This window comes from Micromys minutus, assembly GCF_963924665.1.
Source record: "Micromys minutus genome assembly, chromosome: 12".
Classification (NCBI taxonomy): Eukaryota; Metazoa; Chordata; class Mammalia; order Rodentia; family Muridae; genus Micromys; species Micromys minutus.
Window position 1 is genome coordinate 53,263,870 of NC_137981.1, and position 25,907 is coordinate 53,289,776.

At 43.2% G+C, this 25,907-nt stretch overlaps 1 protein-coding gene across 3 annotated transcripts; it reads left to right on the plus strand.

The window, feature by feature from the left end:
• Window positions 1-4,127: 4,127 nt before the first annotated feature.
• Window positions 4,128-25,734, plus strand: BNIP3L (BCL2 interacting protein 3 like). 3 transcript variants are annotated; one of them, XM_080925852.1, is made up of 7 exons: window positions 4,128-4,301; window positions 11,945-12,128; window positions 17,246-17,318; window positions 21,483-21,586; window positions 21,705-21,854; window positions 22,029-22,072; window positions 23,151-25,734. In XM_080925852.1, exons 1-6 carry the CDS (start codon window positions 4,205-4,207, stop codon window positions 22,033-22,035), a joined length of 615 nt encoding a protein of 204 aa, XP_080781978.1. In that variant the 5' UTR covers window positions 4,128-4,204; the 3' UTR covers window positions 22,036-22,072; window positions 23,151-25,734. The 3 variants fall into 3 exon arrangements, with proteins under 3 accessions (XP_080781978.1, XP_080781977.1, XP_080781979.1); XM_080925851.1 differs by lacking the exon at window positions 22,029-22,072; XM_080925853.1 differs by lacking the exons at window positions 4,128-4,301; window positions 22,029-22,072 and adding an exon at window positions 4,692-4,809.
• The last annotated feature ends 173 nt before the right edge of the window (window positions 25,735-25,907 follow it).

Here is a 25,907-nt window from a genome sequence, read left to right on the forward strand (position 1 = left end):
ACTTTCCAAAATACCAAAACCTTGGATCATATTAGCCATGATTTTAATATCCACTGAACAAAAACTGGGTTTTCCGTTTTATCCATTTAAGAAAGTAAATCAAGACTTAGGTTGAGTGTGACAGTACACACCTGTAATTATACAGCAACCTTGAAACAAGGAAGGAGGGTCAGGAGCCCAAAGTCATCCTCAGCAATATAGGGTTCTAGGCCAGTCTTGACTGCAAGGACACTATCAAAAAGGTAGGGGTGGGGGCCAGACCAATATAGATGTGGCTGCTTGAAGCCAACCATACGCCTGATCACAGAGACCCCGATGGAGTTAGGGGAAGGACTGAAGGAACTAAGGTCCTCACTGGCATCAGTAGGAGGAGAGGCACTTGGTCCTGTGAAGGCTTGATGCCTCCGTTTAGAGGAATGCTAGGGCAGTAAGCCAGCTCATAGAAGCAGGGCAAATGGGGATGGGATAGGGGGCTTGCAAAGGGAAAACTGGGAAAGGGGATAACATTTGAAATGTAAATAAATACAAATTAAAGTTTTTTTGTTTTTTTTTTTTTTGTTGTTGCTCATCCATAGGTTCAGCAGTTTCTGACACTTATGGCGGGTCATAGTCATCTGTGATCCCAGTTTCAGAGGAATCTAGTGCCCTCTTCTTGCCTCGGAGGGTGCAAATGATGCACATTGTACACATGCGCCCATCCATGCATACACACACACACACACACACACACACACACACACACACAAACCAAATATTCATACAAAGTCTGAAAGAAACAACAATGTAACCCAGTTTGCTTGCTCCCAGCAAGTGGTTAAGGATCAATTTTCTTTACAATATTCTTGAAATTCAATTGACTTCACACTGAGTCTATGTCTGAACTATTCCATTAATATATAGGTCTATGCCTTTCCCAGTACCATTGTCTTGATTACTATAGTACATAAACCTTGAAATAAAGTAGTATGTGTGAATAATGTCATAAAATTATTTTGCTGTTTTTCCTCGGTCGTCCCCCCTTTCTTATTCTTCGCAGAGTTGGAGGGGTGGTTCCAGTTCCAGGGCATCTGATGCCTTCTGGCCTCCATGTGTACTGCCCTCACATACACAACCCCATACTCAGGCATGCAAATATATTCATAATTTAAAAGTTTTTCAGTCTATTTAGGCACAGGCACCAAAGAGAGAGGCGCTCAGAAAAGTATATATCCAACTATAGCGTCTTTATATATACCTTTATGTAGTTTTTGGAAATGTATATTAACATTACTTAGTTTTTTCTATAATTCTGAGGAACAAACCCAGGGGTGCATGCCTTATGCACACATTTTCGTTTTGTTGAGTTTTTAGTCAGGGTCTCACTATGTAGCTCTGGCTGTTCTGGAACTCAACTATGCAGACCAGGATGGCCTTAAACTTCACAGTGATCTACCTGCTGCCTCTGACTCCTGAGTTCTGGGCTTGTGTGCCACCATACCTGATGATATTTTGCTTCTTATCTATCCTGACTTGTTGTATACTGCTTTACTAGGTAATTGAGTTATCCAAAATAAAGAAGCACTGAGTAGTTTTGGCTGGCGGGAGTCTCATAGTCAGTCTTATCTGTCAAGGAGAGAGAGTCTTCCTCTGTTGCCCCTCTTATCCTTCTTTCTGAAAGCAACTGAGTTCTCATGCAGAACACTCTTTAAAATGGTAAGACATGCTTCAACAGAATGGAAGTGATCCAAGTTATGTGTAGTATGTATGTTCTCAGGTCAAAATATAATCAATTTTTTTTTACACCTGAAAATCAAGGTTGTGGAGATGGGTAGGGAAAACCAAAACACTTAAAAATACTTAAAGCTTTCTGAAAAAGCACCTAAAAGTGGGTTGGAGAGATGGCTTAGTGACTAAGAGTGCGTACTTTTCTTGCAGAGGGCCTGAGTTTCCAGCACGCATACAGGGTATCCTTAAAGCCTCTTTTTATGCTAGTTCAAGAGGGATCCAATGTCTCTGACCTACACTAATGTACATATCCACACACAGAAATAAATACAACTAAAAATAAAGTAAATCTGTTTTTGTAGTTTTGAGTGGGGTTCCTCTTTGTAGCCCTGTTTGTCCAGGAGTTGGCTCTGCAGACCGGGCTGCTTTCTGCTGGGATTCTAGGTATGTGATAACCATACCTGGCAAGAAAAAAAAAAAAAAAAAGAGGAAAAAGAAGAAGAGGTATCTAAAAGAAAAAGGGAGGGTTGGGCATATAGCTATAGTGATATAGTACTTTTAAAAATAATAAAAATAAACAAATATTAAGAAGTATGAGAGAAAATTGGGTGTGTTCAAGAGGCTGCAAATCAGTTGGGGGCATAGTGTTGCACACCTCTAATACCAGCATTCTGGGGGCAAAGGCAGCCAGATCTTTGAATTGTAGGGTGGCTTCATGTACAGAGTAAGTCCCAGGGCAGCCAGGGTTACCCAGAGAAATGCTGTTATAAAAAAACCCAAAAACAAAGAGGTTACATCTTAGCTCGGCATGGTGGCTGGAATGTGAAAAAGTGGCGCTCAGGAAGCTGAGGAGAACTTACCAAGAGCTATAGACCATACAGTAGTATATAGTGAGTTGAAGACTATATAAGCATGGCTTATAAAGTGAGACCCTGCCTCAAAAAGGCCAGCAAATAAATAGATTGGTAGATATGTATTGTTGGGTCAATTGGCTACAATGTTGGGAAGAATCAAAGGCAGAATTTACAATATAAAAAGTTAATTCCAGGAGAATTAAGGGAGAATCTACATGTAAAACTAGCCTTAAGAAATAATTAGTTATACAATAAATTCATAATCTTTAGAAAATATAATTACTGGGGCGGGAGTGGTGGCTGAGCAGTTAAGAACATGTACTGCTCTTGTAGAGGACCTGAGTTCGATTTTCAGAACCCAAGTCAGGTGGCTCATATCTTCCAAAAAGTCCAGTATCAGAGCTATTAGATATTTTTGGCCTCTGAAGGCCCTTCGGCTCCAGCACACACATACACAGAAATAAAAATTTAAAATAAATCTCAAATTATTGTGTGTGCGCCTGTATTTATGACTTATAGGGGGAGGGTGCATGCCAGGTGCATTTGTGGAGGTCAGAAGGCAACTTTGTTAGCTTTCTATATACCATGAGTTCTGGGGAATTAACCCAGTCTTCAGATTTATTCAGCAAGCGCCTTTACAAGCAGAACCATCTCACTGGCTGGTCCTAGATTTAATATTTTACTGTATGGGTAGCTCAGACCATAATTTTAAAAAAGACAATTACATGAAAATTCAACACCTACCGATTGAAACGAAGTTAAAAGGTAAGTACCATATTGAGAAAAAACATTCTCTATTTAAAAAAAATCAGGTCAAGAAAACTTGATAAAGATACAATGTAGAAGATTTAGGAATATTAAGTCAGCACCGTACAGATGGTAGGGCATTTAGAGATAGGTAACAACCAGGGTTTGGGTAAATCTGTATTTTTCCCTTATAATTTGTTTTGGAAGGCAAGGGCTCGCTCGATAGCCTAGGCTGCAGGGAAGTTAGGATCCTCCTGCCTCAGTCTCAGGAAAGGCTGAGATGACAGGTGTGTGCCACGCCCAGTCATAGATTTTTTTTTAAGTGATTGCATGTTACCTTTGCAATTAAAATATTAGAAATTCCAACAACGTGATTAGTTCCAAGGTACCTCACGCGGTATCCTGTGTTTCACCAAGGGGAAGGAACTGGGGTTTTCTGCTTCTTTAAAGCCAGGAGTGAGTCCTTACGTGGATGCTGCGAGCGTGGGAGGGGCTCCATTCACGCCCCGCGCTTCCGGGCTGCACACTCCTCCCCATTCTCAATCCAAAGCCAACTTTCTAGCTCAGCCCTTCCGGCTATTGCGACTGACACGCAGGAATTCGTTCCTGGTGCTCCTGTCAGCGCGACTTCCGCACCCGCAAATCCCGGGGAACTCGCGAATGCCCCGCCCCAGTCCGGCCTGGTCACGCCTCCTCTCCCCCCCTCCCACACTTCCCAGCTCGGACCCTGTGCTCCCGCTGCCTGTGTTGTCATCACGTGGTCAGGGAGGGCCCTGACGTCACGCTGGGAGGGACTGCGCAGGCGCAGAAAAGGGGGCGGGGGGACTCGACTTGTTGTGTTGCTGCCGGAGAGCCGGATACTGTCGTCCTGCGGCCGTGCCGCTTCCAGTCTCCTGATCATGTCTCACTTAGTTGAGCCGCCGCCGCCCCTGCACAACAACAACAACAACTGCGAGGAAGGGGAGCAGTCCCTGCCGCCGCCCGCTGGCCTCAACAGTGAGCGCGGGGCCGCCGGGCTCAGCGGAGGGATGGGGGAGGAGGAGCTGCTCGGCCGCCGCCGTGTGGGGAGGTGGAAGAGGCGGAGGGGGGGCGCTGGGGCAGACGGCAGCCCATTGGTCGGGACCGAGGTTACGTGTATGACTGACAGCGGCGCGCTCCGGTCAGGAGCAGGCGCTCAGCGCTGGCTCGGGGCCTGCGCTCCGGGCGCAAAGGTTTAGGGTCCTTGTGGGCGTCGGGAGCTGGCGGCGCACGCAGCTGGGGGCGGCAGGCTGGAGCTGGCCAGCAGAGGGGGGCATGGGACGTGCGGCGGGGACACCCGGGGATGGACGCGACCGGCCGGGCGTGGCGGGTGGACGTGCGGCCGCGCAGGTGAGCGTGCGAGGCTCGCCTGCTACCGCACGCCAGTCCAGGGGTCATCGGAGTTTCGTGCAGGGTGCTTGCCCCGCCCCTGACATTTACCTGTTTTGTCTTTTGTTTTTGTCTGAAAAGTTCCCAAGTTCCTCAAGTGAGTTTTGTGTTGCTGTTAACCTTGAATTCATATTTTACTGCTTCTTTTTTTCTTTTTTGAGATAGTGTCATGTAGCCCAGGCTGGCCTTGCACCTGCTTTGCACTTTCCCAAGTTCTAGGTGACAGGCGACTGACATAATAGTATTCAAGTGCTGTTTCTTAGGTTAAGTGGGTTGGGTGCCCAGCACATGCCTTGAGATTACATCCAGTTTAGCCAAATCTGCAGTGGACTTCAGGAAGTACAGTAAACAGAGCACAGGTACTGTCGATTGAAAGTTGGTCAGGATAGAGTTGTAGTCAGACATCTTGTCCCCAGACTGTCCACGGTTGTGAGATCACCCGACCTTCTTGCCCAACCTTTCTTTCTGTTTGAATTTCATGTCTTGATGAAAGAGGTAGTGGGTGGTGGTAGTCGACACAGGGCCAGATAAAGTTCTTTAAAAGCCATTTGGGTGCTTAAAGGTCAGGAAGTATCTTTCATAAGAGGAGTTGCTTCCAGGGTGGCCAGAGTGATTTAGTGAAGGGCTGTTGCCGAGCCTAGAGGAGGATGGCAAGAGCATTTGGGGATTTTAATCGATGTGGTGGCACTTGCCTGTCATCCCAGCACTAGGGAAGTGGAGTAAGCCTGGCCCCAGAGTAAGACTTCGTGTCAGAAAACATCAAAACCAAATAAGTAACAAAGAATTCGGGTATTTTAAGACACTCTGCCCCTGCCCCGATATTTGATAACTTCTCTAAATTATGGCTTTTACAAAGATTTAGTCCACTGTGTTCTTAAATTTCATTCATACTACGGTAATTCAGAATTTTAAGTTTTTACTTTTTTTTTTTTTTTTTTTTTTTACATTTTTAGCATACATTTTTAGAAATGAGAAGACTAAAGAAATCCGTGTTCTGTGTTATTCCCAGAAGGGGTGGTTCTGTTTTGAGCCCCCCTGGAGCTTTCGGGAGCCTTCTCTTGGGTTTGGCATGGATGTACATGTGTATCTTCTGTCTGGTCCTTTCTGAGTTAGATGTGCTCACTGTCTTCTTACTACATGGATGTCTGCTCAGTGTGGGGATGTGAACTACAAAGGAATTTTCGTTTTCCTTGGATTCTTTATTCACAACAACCCTGAAAAGGGTTGAGCTCTGTGTGATTGTTTATCCCGGAGTCTGACAGATCTGGGAGGCGTTTGTCATGGGCCAGCCAGCGTCTTCCTTCACTTTTTAGTGGCTCTTACAGAACCTTCAGCCTACATATGATACCAGATGTCACTTTGGGAAATCTTCTAGATTGAAAGTATTGAACTTGGGCTAAGTAAACTGTACTTTTAGAAATTACTGAAAGCTATTAGATAATGCCAGGCTTAATTACTGTCCTTGCTTCTTACTTTGCTTGCTTTTTAAAGCTTTATACACAACCATGGAGTGAACACAGCAAGCCTTATTGATTCTTCCAAGTGATTTTTTCCCCCAATGAGCAAAACAACTTATTCAGACATCTAAGACTATCCTAATGGCTGATAGATACATCGAAGCACTTTGCTGGCTGCAGTTCCACAGCTGTGGAAAACAGCAGCTGGAACACATACAGATTATCTGTGGCTTTTTCAAGGATCACTGTGGAAGGTTTGTTTTATGGGTGTGCCTGCATGTATGTATGTGCATACCTGGTGCCCATGGGGCCAGAAGAGGGTATCAAATCCCCTGGAACTAGAGTATAGATCCAACCCAGGTCCTCTGGAAGAGCAGACACTGCTCTTAACTGTTGAGCCATTTCTCTAGCCCCATGGCAGAGTTTTAATAGCAAATTATTGAAATTCCTTAATGATTATTTTTAGTTAGAGCTGTGTTTGTTTGTGTGTGTGTGTACACACATACGTACACCAGTGTTGTAATATGTCCACTTGAGTGCAAGTACCCACAGAGTCCAGAAGATGACATTAGATCCTTGGGATCTGGAACACAAACAGATATGGGTCCTGGGAATTGAACTCTGTTCCTCGGTAAAAACAGTGCCTGCTCTTAACAGCTGAGCCATCTCTCTAGCCCAAATAAATTATTGATATATTTGAAACAGTGAAACCTTTTTATGATTCTGTTACTTACCACTGTAGGGACTGTTGGAGGGCAAATACCCAAACTTCTCACAAAGTTAAAGGATGTTTCCAGTTGTTACTTTCATAATTAAGAAAACTATCAAGTTTCTCAGGATATGAGTTAGACAGTAGGAGACTGCAGGAGTGGCATAAGGAAGATTAGGGTGGCATCATAACTCTCGTGTAATTGGAATTACAGCCTTTTCTTGCTGTCCACCTTGGGAGTTCAGGCTGTGGCACAGGTGATGCCTTTGTCAGACACTAGTGTGTTGTGCCCACTGTCAGAAGAGTGCCAGACTGTTGCGTGCTTATCTGGGATCCCAGCATCTAGTTCCTGAAACAAGCAGACAGAAAGGCTTTGTGCCAGTGACTTGTGAGGCCTTGAGAAGTTCGGAGAAAATGAGAACTAATGTTTCCTGTGATGTATAAGATGATTTAATCCTTGGTGAGAACTTTAGGGGTTGCAAGCTGCAGTAGTAAGTGTGATGATCAGTTACTGGGCAGAACCTGCAATGCCTTTCCCTAGCCATTCCAGAGACTTCAGTTAGGAAATAAGTTTCCATGTCTTTGTACAATTAGCACAAAGGAGCAGCTTTGAACATGTAAACAGTCCTTTAACAATAGCTGCCTAAGCTCTTTAAAGCTTTCTTGTTAGGAAGAGAACTGCCTTGGAAGTGGTTTCCTCTGTATTTTTTGGATTCCATGAAATCTTTGCCTTGTTTCCTTTCCAAGCATTAGGGGAGTTTGTGAGGATTGGCAGAAGTGTCGCATTAAGAGACCCTGAGACTGGAAATCTAGTTGGGATCATGGCTAAGGTAACCTAGACAACATAATGAGTGAGGTTCAGGGCAGACTAGGCTTGGAAGTGAAAAACAGTAACAAAAGAGATGTCTTCTCACCCCCCCCCCCCACCTGTTTTCCTTTTTTGTGTCATACTCAGAAGATAAACCTAATGTTTTAAAATGTTTCTATTTCTGTTATCAACATCAGATTATTAAGTTTTGTTTTTAGACAGGGTCTCATTGTACAGCCCAGGATGACTTTGATTGAACTAGTAGCAACCCTCCTGCCTCAGACACCACTGGCCAAGGTTACAGGTGTGAGCTACCACACCTGTCTAATAGGTTTCCTTGTAAGGAATGTATTCATAGTGTTCCTTGAGGCACTGCATGCTTCCACAGAGAACACAGCTGGAGTCAGGAAGATAGCTCCACCATTAAAGTCATTGCATGTATGAGAATTTGAGTTTCCCAGAATCTACGTAAAGGCACTTGGTCTACACTTGGAATCCTGGCTTTGGGAAGTCAGAGATGGGTAGATCCCTGGGGCTCCTTGGCTAGCCACCCTCACCTAATTATCAGCTTCCAGGTCAAGGAGAGATCTTGTCTCAGAAAACGAAGAGGATGGCTCTTGAGGAATGATGTGAGGGTGACCTCTGGTCTCCACAATACACACACAATCACACAGATGCTGGAGAGAGGACTCAATGGTTAAGGGTATTGACTTCTCTTAAAGAGGACTCAGGTTTGATTCTTAGCACCAAGTAGTGCCTCATAACTGCAAACTCTAATTAAAAGGGCTCGGACACCCTCTTCTGGCCTTCATAGGCACCAGCCATGCATAGGTACACAGACATCATGCAGGCCAAACACCCATACACATGAAATTGTAAAAGAAATTATAAAAATGAGATTCGAGGTATTCAAAAGAACGCACATACTATCATTAAAGGGCTTTCTAGAGTTTTAGGTAAAAATCAGGTTCTCAGCCTTCCTAGTGCTTTGGCTCTTTAATACAGTTCCTCATGTTGTGGAACATGAGGACACCCGGTCATAAAATTATTTTGTTTCTCCTTAATATCTGTAATTTGCTACCGTCACAAATCTGATGTGCAGGATATCTGATGTGTGACTCCTAAAGGGGTCATGACCCACGGGTTGAGTACCAGTGACTTAGAGGAACTTTGATATAGTACAGTTCCATTTGTTTATTTAAAAAAAAGAACAAGTTTTGCAGTTACCCTAGTGTACAGAGTAACTTCCAGGACAGTCAGGGGCACACAGAGAAACCCTACCTTGAAATAAATATAAAAATATTTTATGTCCATTGGTGTTCAGCCTGTGTGTATGTCTGTGGGAAGGTGTCAGGTCCCCTGAAACTGGGATTACAGACATCTTTGAGCTGCTGTGTAGATGCTGGGAATTGAACCCGGGTCCTTTGGAAGAGCAGCCAGTGCTCTTAACTGCTGAACCATTCATTTCTCCAGTCCCAAAAAAATACTTCATAAGGAAAAAAAAAACTTGTAGAAATTTCCATGGGAAACCATTTAAGTGATTTCCTTTGGGTGTAGGAATGGGAGCCAGGTGTGGTGTGCCTCCTGTAATTCCAGCGCTCAAAGTGTTGGAATTTGAGGATACACTAGGTTTCATGGGACTATTTCCAGGGAATCACAATCAAAGGCCTCTTGCACTTGGGTTGAACCAGGTCTTCTGCAACAGCAGCCAGTGTTTTTAACTGCTGAGCCCTCTCTTCAGCCCTGAATCTTAGTTTTATATACTGACATCTCTGAGCTTACAGAACACACTTTTTGAAATCCAGTGATTTTTGAAGACATATAGAATATACTTACTATAATGACTGACCTAAATGTGGCACTTCTTTGCTGGGTACTACAATTTTCTGTGCACTTTATTCGTGCCATCCTAGTAACTCTGAAATAGATAAAGCATTTATCCTTATTTATAGATAAGGAAGCTGAGACACAGAGGCCAAGGCACCTGTCCAAGCATAAGCTGTTAGCATTAGCATGGGGTGTGGTGTCCCTCTGCACTGTTAACTGTGGTGCTGGTGTATGCCAATCGAAGACATCCTTCTTACAGTGGGAATGGGGGCAGTGTGCATCAGGCTGTTGAGGTCATGGCAGAGATCACTTTTAAACATTTCTAGGTGTGTCTTCTCAAATTCATAATGTTAAAGGTAGTGACTATATATGTTTAAAGCAGAAAATAAAGTTGGCATGGTGCCTTGGAAATCCTTCAGAAAAGTGAGGAGCAGAAACCCAGGCACTGTGGCCACTGTTTTCCTTTGATCAGATTTTCCAAGCAAGAGTTGATTGTCTGAGTATCTGTCTGGAGCCCCGGGTTCTCAGTGCCCCTGGCAGAGCAGCCCTGGTCTTTGTTGGTTTTGTTTATTTTGTACAGTGAGTTGTCTACAATAACCAATCTCATTGGTTTTAACAGACCTTTGAAATCCCAGAAGCAGTGGGAGAAGGGGGAAAGATTGTTTATTCTCTGTCCCTCCCCCCCCAGAATATTTTACTGAGATCTAAATTTAGATGTGCTCAGGAAAGTTTGTATCCACTCCATGGGCACTCTGAATTTTAAACTCTTCTTGCTAAAGGTCTCTCTGTGTTCTCATCCATGCCCATCCTCACGTAGGTGTAGAAGGAGGCCAGGTGCTGTTGTGTGCCTGTGTTGTTTGGAATTAATTGGTGATTTCAAGACTGCTAGCAATGGGGCAGAGGGTGGGAGAGCAGCTGCCTTTGATGGAGAGACAAGCTAACTCCTTAGTAACAGATACAAACTCCTTAGTATGTGAGTGAGTCTGCTGTTTGTCTGCAGTTTATGTTACTGTGGTTGGTTCTGGCAGCTGTGGGAAGTAGGTCCCTCTGTCACAGCTCTGTAAACTGGTGACACTGAATGAGGACAGGAGGGGTTAAAGGCTGGAGTGCGATTTCAGCCACAAGCTGCTCCTTCCCTCTAGGTCTGGTGTCATTGACTCATTGGGGTGTATTTTAGGGTTTGAGGTAGTCTTTGATGATTCTGACTGATCTGTTAAAGATTTAGAAATTTGGCCCTGCTGACCTGCTAGGTTACATTTTGGAGGTTGTTGGGTTTGGTTTAGAGAGGAAATTGTGTTTTTCCATTTCCTTTTGAGTTAGGGCTTTACTCTGTAGCCCAGGCCAGCCGTGACCTCACTCTTGATCGTGAGCTTAGCACCTGGCTGTTGGTCAGATTTCCAGAGCAAAGTATAGGACAGAAGGAATGTAAAGCATGTCTTTTTTGTCCAGTTGACTAATTGGCTACTGTTACTATTTCCTATTAAAAATTTAAGACCATTAATCATTCAATTTATTGGGCCAGTAAGAACTTTCAAAATGTTCAGATTACAGAGGCCCATCCCCTTTTCCTGTGGTCCCACCCCCTTCAACTATTTGTCCCAAACTTTGCTGCTTATAGCCCATCTGCAGTGTCTGCTCCCTCCTCCATACCCTTAGGACTTAGTGAAAACCCTAGAAAGTAGAGTCCTGGGCGAAGAAAGGAAGAAACAACTTGACAAGGTACATTTGGTGTAGAAGAGAAAGACTTGAATGAGAGTAGCACAAAGGAGAGAGAGACCGGCATCTGTGGAATGGAGCCAGTGCTCCTTACCCCTCCATTTTTAATTTTATCTGGCTTTATTAAGGACCAGCTGCATTATTGCTTGCTCTGGGTTTGAGAACTGTTTGAGAGCTTTGTGATTACATTCAGGTTTCTACGCCAGGAGCCTTTTCAGTTTGTGTTAGTGGACAGTTGTACTGTTAAGATGAATTGTATTGTGTTGCTCAGTTATTCATTGACTTAATTTAGGGCGCCTGTACCTAAAGAGCTGAGGAATCCTGTAGCACATATGGCAAATGCCTTTGTGTGTAACTGAAATGTTAAAGGTAACTTCTTGTCTAGTAAAGGAAGAGGTATGTAATTTTTGAAGAACAGCCTGAGTTTTCACCAAAGCATTGATTGCATACAAATTAAGCTTTAACCAAAAAGAAAAATGATGGAGAGCACATCTTAAGTTTCTGATTTCTATCTTCTAAGTGTTTTAATGCATGAGTCCTTGTGAGAGCATAACATGGACTCTGACTTTTTTCATGTTTATTTTCTTCAGAATACTTTGGCTTCTGTTTGAGGCAAGTCAGAACTCTTATCGGAACTCAGCATATGGACATCTGTGTGCATGGGAGGGTTTTGGCCCTGCTGTGGTTATGACTTATTATCTGACCCGTCCAACAGGTTCCTGGGTGGAGCTACCCATGAACAGCAGCAATGGCAATGATAATGGAAATGGGAAGAATGGGGGGCTGGAGCACGTTCCTTCTTCGTCTTCCATCCACAATGGAGACATGGAGAAGATCCTTCTGGATGCACAGCATGAGTCGGGACAGAGCAGCTCAAGAGGCAGTTCTCACTGTGACAGGTAAGTAAAACTCCGGGTGCCAAGTCAGGAGGCCAGTGGCTATAAAGCTGACTCATAAGGGGCAAGCTCATTTGCTTAAATATTCATTAGCAGAATAGGCCTCCAGATTTATTGCGGTATACATGTTTAAACTGGACAGCTAGGCCAGGCATGATTGTACACACCTTTAATCTCAGTACTTGGGAGGTAGAGGCAGTGAGTTTGAGGTCAGCTTGATCTATATCTTGAGTTCCAGGCCAGTCAGGGCTGTATGGTGAGGTCTTGTCTCAAGAAAATTAAATTAAAAACTGAAGACCTACTGGATAGGTACCTGAGTTGTCCACCTTCATTGTCATTTTTATCCTCAGATTGAATTATTTTTAGATGTTTATCAGTTTGAAATTGAGTAGCAGGTCAGCAAGATGGTTAAGCACTTGATGTCAAGTTTGGTTGACTTGTGTTTCATTCTGGGTCCCACATGGTGAGAGAAGAGAAATGACTTCCTGAAGTTGTCCTCTGGCTTCCACACATACACCCACACATGTATCCACACACACAAACTAAGTGCAATTTTAAAATAAAAATAAAATTTAGTGTCATTAATGTTATCTCAGAGTTCATGAGTTTATCCCATTTTCCTTTGTGTTTGAACCCATATTATGACTCACAGTAACAAGTCTCTCTCTCTTTCTAGGCAGTAGAAGCAGGGACCATGTGGCCTTTTTCCACCCTTCACAGTAACAGGCTGGCACACATGAGACACTCAGTAAATGCTCAGCTTACAGGACCTGTAAGTTGATGGAGGTTCCAGGCGTGTCTGTGGCTCTGTGGCTCTCAGTACGCAGTGTCCTGAAGGCATTTTCTCAGAGCAGGTGTTGCTTGCTTTCATCTCTGTGTAGCTCTTTCCACTGAAAACCTAAGTCTATATTCCTTATGATAATTATGGTTAGGACTAAAACTACAAAATTAGGTATTAAATAACATTAACAATTCTATGCTCATATAGTTAAGACATATGTATAGTCCTCATCATTCGAGAGGCTGAGCAGGAATATTTCTACAAGGTGAAGGCCTGCTTGGGCTACATAACAATACATTGTAATAACCCACCTCCAAAAATGGGGAGAAATTGTTAGTGTGGCCTCATGGGCTACTCTATGCTGGTTCATTTGCAGCTGGCTGATTGTTCACCGTATTGAAGATGCACATACACAGGAAGATAGAGGGATATCTCAAAGGCAGCAGGGTAGGACTGGAAGAAGAGAGGCACATATCTGTCTTAGCTGGTTTGTTTCATCTGTATTACATGGTTAATTTTTGAGAAAAAGACAGCAGTTAAACCACACCTGACCTTCCTGTATGCCTTATGACCCAGTTCTGTCTCCAAGGCAGCTGGAAGACAGGTTAGTTGGCTGTTTGGCACAGTGAGCACCCTGCCACCCTCATGTCATCTCTGCCTTGTTGCTGAGTTTCCTGTCACAAGCCGAAGTGAGCACGTTTCTTCTGAGTAGTTGCTGTCGATTCTGGAGGCTGTAGCACTGTAGTCTGCTTTTCAGTAGTTTTGTTGGTTTGTTTTTGAGACAGGGTTTCTACACAGCTCTGGCTGTCCTAGAATGAAATGTGTAGACCAGGCTGGCCTTGAATTTACAGAGATCTGCCTGTCTCTGCCTCCTTAGTGTTGGGATTAAAGGTGTGTGCCACCATGCCTGGCCAGAATAAAGTTTTGTATCAAGGGACTTTTATCTTAGTTAGGGTTTTATTGCTGTGAACAGACGTCATGACCAAGGCAATTCTTATAATTCTTATAACAACATTTAATTGGGGCTGATTTACAGGTTCAGAGGTTTAGTCCATTATTATTAAGGAGAGAGCATGGCAGTGCCCTTGTAGGCATGGCACAGGAAGAGCTGAGAGTTCAACATCTTGTTCCAAAGGCAAGCAGGAGCAGACTGGCTTCCAGACAGCTAGGATGAGGATCTTAAAGCCCACACCCACATGACACACTTCCTCCAACAGGGTCACACCTACAAATAGTTCCACTCCCTGGGCCGAGCATATGCAAACCACCACAGACTAGCTGAAGGATTTCTAGAGCTTTTTCTTTGGGTTCCTGGAGCTTTCTGCTCTCTGTAGACTGTTTTTGTATATGTGCAAGCAAGAGAATGATCATTCTACAGATACATACACTTGAACCTGCAGACACTTGTACACCAAACACATATAACACAACATTGCTTTCAAGATTTGTGTGATTTAACTCATAATTGGTTATTAGGAAGTGTTTCTTGTAGAACCTACAATGTAGGTAGGTGGAAGGGTTCTTTGAATTATTAGACATTAGCCCCAGCTGACGTACATTTTCCCTTCTCCTTTTCTCTTTTATTTTTATCTCCCCTTCCCTACTTTTCTTTTGGTGCTGAGAACTCAACCCAATGCTCTAGTGTGCTGGATATGAGGTGCTCTGGTGAGCTACATCCCTAGCCTTCTTGTGACTCTCTGGTTTTGGAACTGCCTTGCTGGGTTGTGTAGGCTGGGTTTAAACTTGCTCTGTATCCTGGGGAAGCATTAAACTTAAAAAATTCCCTGCCCCAGAAGCTAGAATAGCTGGGATTTCAGGCCTCCACTACTTCTAGCCTGTTTACAGATGTTTTGTTTAAAAGTTATTCCTTGCCAGATACGGTAGTATACACCTTTAATCCCACCACTCCAGAGACAGGCAGGTAGATCTGAGTCCTAGGACAGCCACTGCAGTGGTGGTTAGAAGATGCCCCAGCATTCCTTGTTTTGTGCTCTCTCAGGGCAATTTCTAAAAGCCTAGACTCATCCTCAGAGCGCTTCCTTTGGCTGTCGGTGCAGGAAAAGCATATTTAGCAGCCTCCCCAGCTGAGCCCGTGGGGAGCTGGGCTCCAGGCCTGATGGCATTCTGAATCCTCAGGTGTAACCAGCTTACCAGTGAAGAAGGGAGTGTTTCCCTAGGAAAGATTTGTATCAACAGTTCAGCACTTCTGTGGGCTTATGGGAACGTTCTCATAAGTATTAGGTCACTTTGACTGTCGGGTCTGGTCATAGTTGTATGAGGCTGGCCCTTGATGCCATGGTGATATCACAGATGTATATGTTATCACAAATGGTGCTTGTTTGATGTGAACCTTTTCTATTTTCACCTAAGACTCCTTTTAAAATTTTGATTGTATATACTTGCCATATTTGTGCACATACAGTCTGTTATGTGTTGGTCAAGGGCATTTTGGATTTGGTTCTCTCCCTATACCTTAAGTAGGTTCCAAGAATCAAACTCAGGTTCCCAGGCAAGCACCAAAAAATATCTATTTCCTATAATTAAATTTTGACTTGGTTTTGGGTTGTTGTTTGTTTTATGTATGTATGTATGTATGTATGTATGTATGTATGTATGTATGTATGTATGTTTGTTTGTTTGTTTGTTTGTTTGAGATGGGTTCTCTCTATGGAAGGTTGACTGTTCTGGAATACCTGAGTCTACATGTTGCCCTCAAATGCACAGAGTTCCACCTGCCTCTGCCTCTCAAGTACTTGGATTAAAGGGGTGTGTCACCATGCCCAGCTCCATAACCGAAAATATTATGGATAGCAGTTGTTTACAGTTTTACTCTTTAATTTTTGGCCTAACAGGGGCATCTGTACTCTCACCTACTTTTGCATTCAATCTGTGGTGGTGTCATATACTGTTTAAGGTTTCTGTGCTGTGAGGAACATGGCCAAGAGAAACTTGAGGAAAGAGTTTGTTTAATCTTACAGTTTACAGTCCATCATCCAGGGAGGTTGTGGCAGGAAGGCGAGGCATGGACCAAAGCAGAGGCCATGAGGTGCTGCGCACTGACTTGCTCTGCCAGCCTTCTTCAGCCTGCTTTCTTAGAGCACCCAGGACCAGTGAGCTGGACCCTCCCACATCAATCATTAATCAAGAAAAATTCACTACAAGCTTGTCCACAGGCCAGTCTGATGGGGGATTTTTCTCTATTGAGATTCCTTCTTAGAAAATGACTCCAGCTGTGTCAAGTTGACATAAAACTGGCCAACACATGTATTGTGTAGCCTTTAAAAGCTGTAGTGTATACTCACTAGAGGGTGGCATCAAAAGGACATGTCCTGACAGGACTGTAAGAACAGTTCCTACCTCACAGAAACCTCTTTAGAGACTGAGAAATGCTGAGGAGTTGTGTGTGCACAAAAGTGTTGAGAGAAAGTGTTGTGAGGTAATTCCATCAGGGAACACACACAAATACTCCTCATGCCACACAGAAAGTCTCCTATTGCTGGCTGGTGGCTATGCAGAGAGTGAGCCTCGATCATGTAGGCCCGAGCGTTGTACTTCTTTGTCTTTTCTGCACAAACCCACATCCTGGTTGTCACACTTGAGTTATCATGCAGTGAAGCTACAGGAGCAAAAAAGTAAAGTTAATACATTTTTCTTTTCTTAGATCTCGGGATTATGAATGAGATTTTTCAGAGATTAGGTCTTTGTTTCTGTTTTGGGAGATATTGGGGCCTCTATGCTGGGTTTTAAAGCCAGAATGTTGCTTCTGGCATGGCATCAGTTGTGCTAAGGTCTGGGGGCTTGTTACAAAAGAACTCAGGCTGTTTGCATTAGACAGTGGTACAAGAAAGTGGGATGCTCCTACATCATTAGGCTGGTGTATATTCTCTGGCTTTGTCTCTGTGAAGGCAATTGTCATCACAGAGTCTGCGCATTCTGCATGATTACTCCATTACATTCACCACTTTCTCTCACACACGATTTGCTTACTTGTGTGAGATAGACTTTCAAATGTGTTCCTGTTTTTAAGCTATCTTTCTGTAGGGTTCAGTTTTCTGTTTTTCCGATAAAGTCTTAAGATGACATCAAGAATTAAAACTACTGGGAAGTCTAGCTGGATGGCTCAGTTAGTGGGGGTAATTGCTGCCAAGCCTAATGACTTTTTGAGTTCTATTTCTAGGAGCCCACATGGTGGCAGGGGACAATAGACTCCCAATTGTCGTCCTCTGACCTTCACATGTGTGCCAGGACATATGTGCAGCCACACATAGTGACATCTATGTCCAGAAAAATAACTTAAATGTAAGAACCAAAAACTAATAACTTAAGTTTTCTCTCTTAGCCCTTCACCACAAGAAGATGGGCAGATTATGTTCGATGTTGAGATGCACACCAGCAGGGACCACAGCTCTCAGGTAGGTGTGTGTTTTACTTTGATTTGGAAAATACATAAGAGTCTCTCAAGTTTGTTGGCTGAAAACTGGGGCTGAGCTCCAAACCTGATTGCATTCTGAAGCATCAGGACTGAGTAGTTTGCCACTGGCATGCTTGCTGCAGAGTGCAGAGGGAAACCATCTCTGTGAGCTCATGGAGCTGTCACTTTGACTGCTGGCTGCTCACAGTTGTCCAAGGCTGGCCCTTGATGTGCTGCATTCTTACCAGCAAGCATAAAGACAGTAAATGGAAGATAGGAATTCCATGTTCCTGTCATCTTCTCTTGTGCTGAGGTGTTTGAAAGGTACTGGTGGCTCTCTGAGTGAGGCCTGCAGACGCCTTGTTTTCGTTGTTCTCTCACTGTGAGCATAGGCACCTGTGCTGGATCTGTGTGCCTGGTACCGGTTCTAGTCTTCTGTCAGACTACACAGCATCCCCACACCTGATTTCTCTCCCTTTTGCTATTTTCTGATGCTGGAAAATTCATGTGCTCAACACTGGCTTATGTAAGCTCATTTCAGCTGCTCACATGCTGAACCCTGGAATACCAGTTTACTCTGTGATGCACTTTATTGTATAAAGAAGATTGGTGGTAATTGGCTGAAATGGTTAAATCTCTGGCTAGTGTGTGTTTGGCCACGTGCAGGATGGTGTAACTGGTGTGGAAAAGGCACATGAAGTTGATGGCAAAAGGCATCCCCAGGACATTAGAGAGCAGGGAGTTGATGCTCTGCTGTTTATGTTCTTCAGTTCTTTTGCTTTTGTTTAGACATTTTTCAAAGAGTGTCTTCAAGTGTTCAGTTGGGAAGCTTCATAGACAGACTCTGGAGTCAAATCACCAGCAGTCCTGTAGTCCCTGCCCCATGAGGACCCATGTCAGGTCATACAGAACCCAAAATAAGGACACCAGTGGTCTGGTGCATGTGGTCACTGAATTTAACTACAATTTTAGGACTGAAAGCAGCCATCATAAAATTAAAAAGAAATCTGTGAAATTCAGGAGAGCTTATGAGATTCTGACAGATTGCCAGTGAGATTGACCATGTTGATAGACAGGCCAGCAAGGACAACATTGGTGTTGGTAAATGTAGCTAAATGTCTATAAAGACAGTATTGGCTCTGTGGGGTAGGAATTTTAAAATGGAGATGTATTAGTAGATCCTTTATATTGCCCTTTTAAATTGAAGAAATGATTGAAAACTTAGTTACTGGGGATTAGGAAAGTGGTATTTCATGAATAAGAATGTTTGATGTTAGAAAGTTGAGAGCAGTTGACTGAGGCTGTCTCTTCTCTCTATACCTGTGAGGAACAGGTGAGGTGTCATGTTCTAGCTTTGTCCAGAGAAGTGAGAAAAATACCAGGTGCTTACCAGTCTATACTGGCTGCTAAGTTTATGTAAACAAAACAAACCCCCAAACTTCACACTCTATCACTGTAGTATTCTTAGTCCAACTGGGGGAAATGGGGAGAGACACTTTGTCGTCATATGTCATTACCTAAGATGACAGTGCAAGTCAGTGTTGGAGTCAGGACTGAAAGTAAACCCAAACCCATGGTCTTACCTAGTCCTTCCACTGAAACTAACCTCTGAGGAAAGTCAGTCCCAGGAGAGCTTGCTGGGCATACAGATAAACTGAGGACTGCAAAACCCTAGTGTGGCCCGCTAGGGCAGAGGGTTGCTCTCACCGATCGGAAGCTGGCACTCATGAGGCTCCACCGTAGCAAGAAACATTCACAGTCTCATGCAGATAGTCTGTTGTTATTTAGAATGGCTCTAGTGCAGAGTTGAGATCTGTGGAAATAGCTTCTTTATCTTGTGAGACTATGGTTTATTTGTACATGGATACAGGCGTGCAGTTTACTGTCCCTGCTTAGAGACTTTAAAAGAACTGGAGGTGGGCCAGAAAAGGAAGAATTAAGTGAGTGTAAGATAAGGACTGACCCCTCCCTACCTTCCTGGACTGTCTGAGGTGGTCAGGACTGGAAGCATGTGTCCAGGGAAGAGCAAAGCATGAGCCCTACGTGGTCAGATGACGTGCCCTTTTCCCATATTCTTTAGTCACAGGAAGATGATTTAAAACCTCAAAATGGACCAAGCATAGTATTAAGACCTATATTGCAGTTTTCTGGACTCGGGGGCTGAGAGTCATGAGATCTGAAGGGCAGCCAGGGCTCTAAAAAATGTTTGAGGACAGCCTCAGGAGTGTGACGAGGCTGTCTTACCATCCCCTCTCCAAAACCCTGGAACAGTGCAGAAACAGTAAATACTAGAGTTTAAAGTTAGAAATGTGTATGTAGACTAACACAACTATATGAATCCAGCAGTAACTTTGCTTTATTCCCTGGGAGGAAATCCCATCATATTGGAAAATTCAGAGAACAAGTCTCACTGTTTATACTCTGAAAAGAGTAAAATGTTAACTGGTTAAAAAGTACCTAAGCTAAACTAGAAAGGAAGAACTAAGAATGAACTGCTATATGGTTGGAGTGTAGTTACTGAGGCAAAGCTCTTGCCTAACATGTGGGAGGCCCTGGGTTTAAGTCTCCAGCATTGCTGAACCCAAACCAAAAGAACGGGAACCAGCAAGACAGCCTGTCCTCCTGAGTTCCACCCCACATTGAAGCCCCAGCACCACATGGTGGAAGGAGTAAATCAGTTTCTGCAGGTTGACCTTTGACTTTTACACGTCACAAATAACCAAATAAAAAATAAAAACAAAAGAATGACCTATAGAAGTTTGAAGACTCAGAAATGGTGTGCACACATGCTGTTCAGTGCTTGCAACATGACTACTGATTGGTTTCTGCCTGAGGATGATTTCAGGATTACTCTACAGAGCCAGCTCATGATTCTGAGTAAGCTCAGTGCCTGCTGGGAAAGGCTCCGTTGTAAATGCTGCATTGTGTTAGTCAGTGGAATTTGCCAACTTCAGCAGAACTAGATAAGGACCGTGCTGACATGGCCTGGATTTGGTAGTAAAGGGGTGTTATGTGTAGAGCCAGGCTCAAACTCCCAGACAGCTGAGTCACGAGGAGCTGGGGCTGTGGGGAAAGCCTCGTGTGAACAGGCCAGGGGGTTTCAACTGTCAGTCAGAATCAGAGTGTTCCATAGTTTTTGGAGTCCCAGCCTCACATTCTTTTAAAACTGAATAGATACAAATGTGTCATTTTTAAAAATTTATCATCCCCTTGGTTTTTGTTAAAAGAGTTTTCCAGACATGCTAGCTCAAGTCTATAATCCCAGCACTTGGGAGATCAAAGGCCAGCCTAGCTCATAGTGAATTCCAGGTCAGCCTAGGCTACAGAATGAGGCACTGTCTCAGAGAGCAAAAACAAGAAAAAGCTTGTGGAAATGTAAGTTGTTTGTTTGTTTTTCTGGCCTGAAAGATTAGGTTATCACTAGCAATAAAAAGAATATTATTGATTGATTGGTTGATTGATTGAATGATTGATTGCAGTAGATGTTATCTCCTGGCTCACTTCAAAATAGTTTATTCCAGAAAAACCGACTAACATATTTTCAAAATTTTGAGAAAAGTTCATATTAAACATTATCTTTTAGAGAGTAAGAAAGGGCCTTTGGAGCAGTTTGCCTGGGCTAGAAAACAGTGGTCTCCCCCTTTAGCTGCGAGGCTCTCAGCAAGTCACACAAGCCTTGTCCTTATCTGAAGAGTGGAGAACAGCAGTTTCTGTTTGGGATTGACCGAGAGAAAGGCCAGCGCATGAGATCGGCTTTAGCGGATGCTGGTTTCAGGTGGTCGGCAGCTTTAGGATTTACCACATCCCTTTGCCAGCTTTCTCACAGTTCTGTTTTTTTTTTTTTTTCCATCTCCTTTTTGGTATGTTTATTTTAAATGCAGTTGAAAATCTGTTCAGTGTAGGAAGTATAATGTTGAGAAGGATTTGGTGAAATACTTTGTATGCATCTTGGGTTCAACAGCACCAACTCCACAGCATCACCACATCTCTGCAGAGGGCTTTTCCAGGGTTACAGTCTGTGTTCCAGTTTTAGGAAACAGCTTGTTTCCTCCATTAAAATTACCAATGCACAACTTTGTATTTAGTTTGTTTTTGTATTAAAAAGAATTGTTCTTTTCTGTGTTCTCTTGTTTCTTTCTTCCCACTGTTTAATTCTTCTTTTTAGTCAGAAGAAGAAGTTGTAGAAGGAGAAAAAGAAGTTGAGGCTTTGAAGAAGAGTGCAGACTGGGTATCAGACTGGTCCAGTAGACCCGAAAACATCCCACCCAAGTAAGTGTCTGCAGTGTCTGGGCCATGCGCTTTCTGTACTCACACATAGGAGCTGCCTCAGACCCAGGTTTCTGTAGCACTTGTGGTCTGACTCCAGCCTCTGAATTTTTTTCCCCAGAGAGTTCCATTTCAGACACCCTAAACGTGCTGCGTCTCTAAGCATGCGGAAGAGTGGAGCCATGAAAAAAGGAGGCATTTTCTCTGCAGAGTTCCTAAAGGTCTTCATCCCGTCTCTCTTTCTTTCTCATGTGTTGGCTTTGGGGCTGGGGTAAGTACCCTGATGGCGCCGTGTGTGACTTGTGGTAATGGACAGGAAGGCAATGAAAAGAAAGGTTATTTATCTTTTATGAGTTATTTAAAATATGGCTAATTGTGACTAATTTATCAATTATTAAATGTAAATGTAGGAGTAAATGAAAAATGATCCCCCTCCCTTCCCCAGATGGTAAAACACACCATTGTGGAGGATGATTCTGGAATACACTGGTAGGCTGCTTTGGGTTCCATCTTTGTCTTTTAAACTTTGTGGCATTTATTCACAAGTTAGCCTAGTATTTCCCTTAATTCATTAACTTGTGGCATGTCTTTTCAATTAATAGCTTTCTCCCCTGATTTTAATATTTAAGAAAATACACTTCTGAGAGATTTTAGATCGTAAGCATTAGTTTAATTAATATTAGTTTCAAGACCTACCTGCTGTGCTCTGAGCATGCCAGTGAGTCTTTCTGTGTCTGATGCATGGAAAGTGGATCATTCCTGGTCTCGCTGTGAGCGGCTCAGCACAGCAGAGGGAAGTGCCTGCTCTGCAGCATGGGCAGGTGTGACACTTTCCCTGGCTCTTCTGGGGCCAGTATTCACAGAGAGCTGAGGGAGAGGCGCTGTGGAGGGAGAATGGAGCTTTGGAAGGACGCTTAATACCTGCTAACTATTCAGTTCATTTACCTCAAAAGCTTGGTTTTGGGGGCCTTTCAATATTCTTGCTTTCATGAATCTTTAAACTTTTTGTTGCTTTAGTTAAATTTAACTCTTGCCACAGAAAATGTTTTAAAGGGGGCTTAAAAAATTGCTGTTATACTGTTGAGGATTGTGCTGCCTGTTTTTTCTTGACCTTTTTTGCTCTTGCTTTGAAAGGGTCATGTTCTCGCCTGGTATTGGAAAGCCATGTTAGGTCCCATCTTAAAAACACTGGCTCTAGATTCGAAATAGCAAGAGAACACTTTATCTAAAATGCAACAGTTGGAGCCGGGAAGTACTCTGCTGTGGGCTTTGAAGGGTCTCGTTTTCTTAGCTTGACTTGGCTTAGCATCACTGCCCTTGTGCTTTCCAGTCCTGACTTAACGAGGAAACAATTCCTAAAGTCATTTGCTCTGAGCTAGTCAGTGGCCTGTCCTTCAGTTGGAGCATGCTGCTTTAACAGGTAGAGGAGACGATGAGTGGTCGGGGAGTCTGGGAAGCATGCACTGGGGCTTTCAGAGCTGTCCCAGCTTGTCAGCAGAGGTGACCTATGGCCAGGCTGTTGTACTGTGGAAATAGATAGAACATGATCCACTCTGCTTCCTTACAGCATATATATTGGAAAACGACTGAGCACACCTTCTGCCAGCACCTACTGAGGGAGACGAAAAGCCCTGGAAATTCGTGTGGCCTGTGAAGTGGTGTATTGTAGTTTGAATTTGAGACCTATTGTAAGCATGATCCCCACCTACAACCCATTTTTACATACTCAATTCCGGTAACTCTCAAATCCAGTATTTTACTCAAACTCTGTTGGGGCATTTTACTAACCTTTTCCCCTTTTTGGCCTGTAAGACACTTTAGAGATTCCTAACAGAGTTCACTGTTGTTTAGAAATTTGCAAGGGCTTTTTTTCAGCAATGCCACCAGCAGATTATAATCTTGTCAACAGTGCATTGTCTCCTCTTAGTACCACAGTCACACCTGCATCATTCATGCCAGAAACTGTGTTCCAGCCTTGCAACATCTCTTTCTAAATGAGGTCAGGTTTGCAAATAATACTATAAAAGCTTTGTTTAGTCTTTGTTTTGTTTTCCAGGACAAAAACAAGCTTCTCTAAGCTTGAATTTATAGTTACAAAATGAAAACAAAACCAAAAAAAAAAAAAAAAAAAAAAAGAAAAGAAAAAAGAAAAGGAAAAAAATACCCTGGGCAATAAAAATTCCTTTAAACCAGCTTTGGAGCCGCTCCTTTCCTAAGCCTCCTGCACCAACTTCGGCTTGTAGGAGCGGCCTGTATGGGTGACAGACAGGAGGTAGAGTTAACATTAAGGCATTGCAATGCTGTCTTTTCTATGATAGAGAATCTTTATTTGTAAGGAATGTCTCAGGCCTAGACATACATGAAACATACTTTTGAGATTTTTGCGCATTTGGTATTTTCATGTGTTACTGCATGTGAATTTCTCATGACTTTCTTTATTTGTTTTTCTAGTTTCTTTCTTTTTTTTTTTTTTTTTCTAAGAAGAGACTTGGAATGAGTCTGATTCATGGTGTTAATAGAGGCTTCTTGTTTTAGGAAGCTTTCCTTACTCTCTGGAGCCTTTACATTCTGAAGAGTAACTTGAGTTATTCCAAGTACTTGTGTGACTTGAAGAGTAGACTTGGGTTGTGGGAACAGTTGATAAAGCTCCGGAAAGATGCCATTCATTCTCTTTGGTTCCTTACTTCTGTTGTTGGCTGCAGTCCTCCCAAGATGTCCCTAGTCTCTCCCAGGACCCTGTGATTCTCACGTAGGTGTCTCCTCAGTTTTGTCAAATTCCTCACGTTCTACAGTACTCAGAAAATTCTTCGAATGGCAGACTTTCTTTTGTCTGTTTCTAAAATGTGAAGCTTTAGGACCAAATTGCTAGACAGCATCAGCAGTGCAGATTATCTCAAGTAGACCTTGTTGGATGTCAGAGCACAGCAGCACTCCGAAGGGGTCTGTGTCTTATATAAATAATTGCTGTTTATGGTGTACACTTTGCTATAGTTACAGAACCATTGTGGATTTCAAAACTAGCAACCTACATGGTGCACCAGGTTGCCTTGAATACATTTGGCAACCAGGTTTGCCAGTGTACAGAAACTAACTCCTCTCTCACTAAAGGGTTATAAAATTGGTGTTGTACGGAAATGGAAAGGAAGATAGATAAGAGGATATTTCTGTCTTTTTTCAAGAACATAGCTGTTTAAGAAAGATAATATATCCAAAATAGTTTTGTGAGTTATTTTCTTTCTGACATTTAATGTCTACATGATTTGTAGGCAACTTCTCCTTTTCATTTCTTGTTCTTAACCTGGTGACGCTTGATCTGCCTTCTCACCTATTACTTCAAGTGTTTATATAGAGTTTCTTAGGAAGAAAGTCAATCCGATGGCCTGTTGTTTTGTTGTTGGTGGTGGTTTGAAAAGCTGGAATTAAATTGTCAAGGCTGCTGAGGCTAACCTCAGCACAGTTTGTCAAGGCTGCTGAGGCTAACCTCAGCACAGTTTGCAGCGCTGCCGTGTGAGCTGGCAGAGCAGAGTCATTCTTGATCGCTCTCACAGGCAGACATCACCTTTCTAAATGCAGTAGCAGTTCCATCAGCAGTGCCATTGAACTATGGGAACATGATTTTGTTTCAGCATTAAAACTAAATTTAGTTTTCCATTTTTGAAAGTATCAGTAAAATCCTGGAATATATCACAGAACAACTGTCCATCAGTGAGCACGCACAGTGTTGATTTGCAGCTCCAACATACGGGATATTCATCCTCCTATAGATTCTTGCTGAGTGAAAACAGATTGTCCTATCACAAAGCAGGATTCAACAAAGTTGAAATTTAAGATAAGGTTTAAAAAGCTTTATTCCTGTTTACAATTTGGGATGAAAAGCAGGCTTCATTTTAAGTTTATTGAAAACTGGCTCAGATGTTTGTAAGTCAAGAGGAAAGCGGCACCGAGAACTGCACAGTGAGTTATTCATTTGCAGTAAAGAGTGAAATGAAGACGAATCTCACCGTGAAGCAGTCGTTTGAACTCCTGGTGTTCATGGAGCCTGAGTGACACGCATCCTTCGTCTGTCTCGTCAGCACTGGGGTCATTCCTTACAGTTTACAGGGCACGTGTGACTTGTAGCTATAAACATTTGTGCCATTAAAGCGCTCATAAAACCTGCCTGTCCGCATATCATTTTGACTTCACTCTTGTTGCCTGAAAAGCCTTTCCATGTCTACATGCAACCCTTCCCCATGGAGAGCTCTCCAGGACAGAGGACCTGACTATCCCAAGTGGTGCTGCCCAAGCCTTTCTTTTGGGACAGTAGTAAGCTAAATGGTATTGT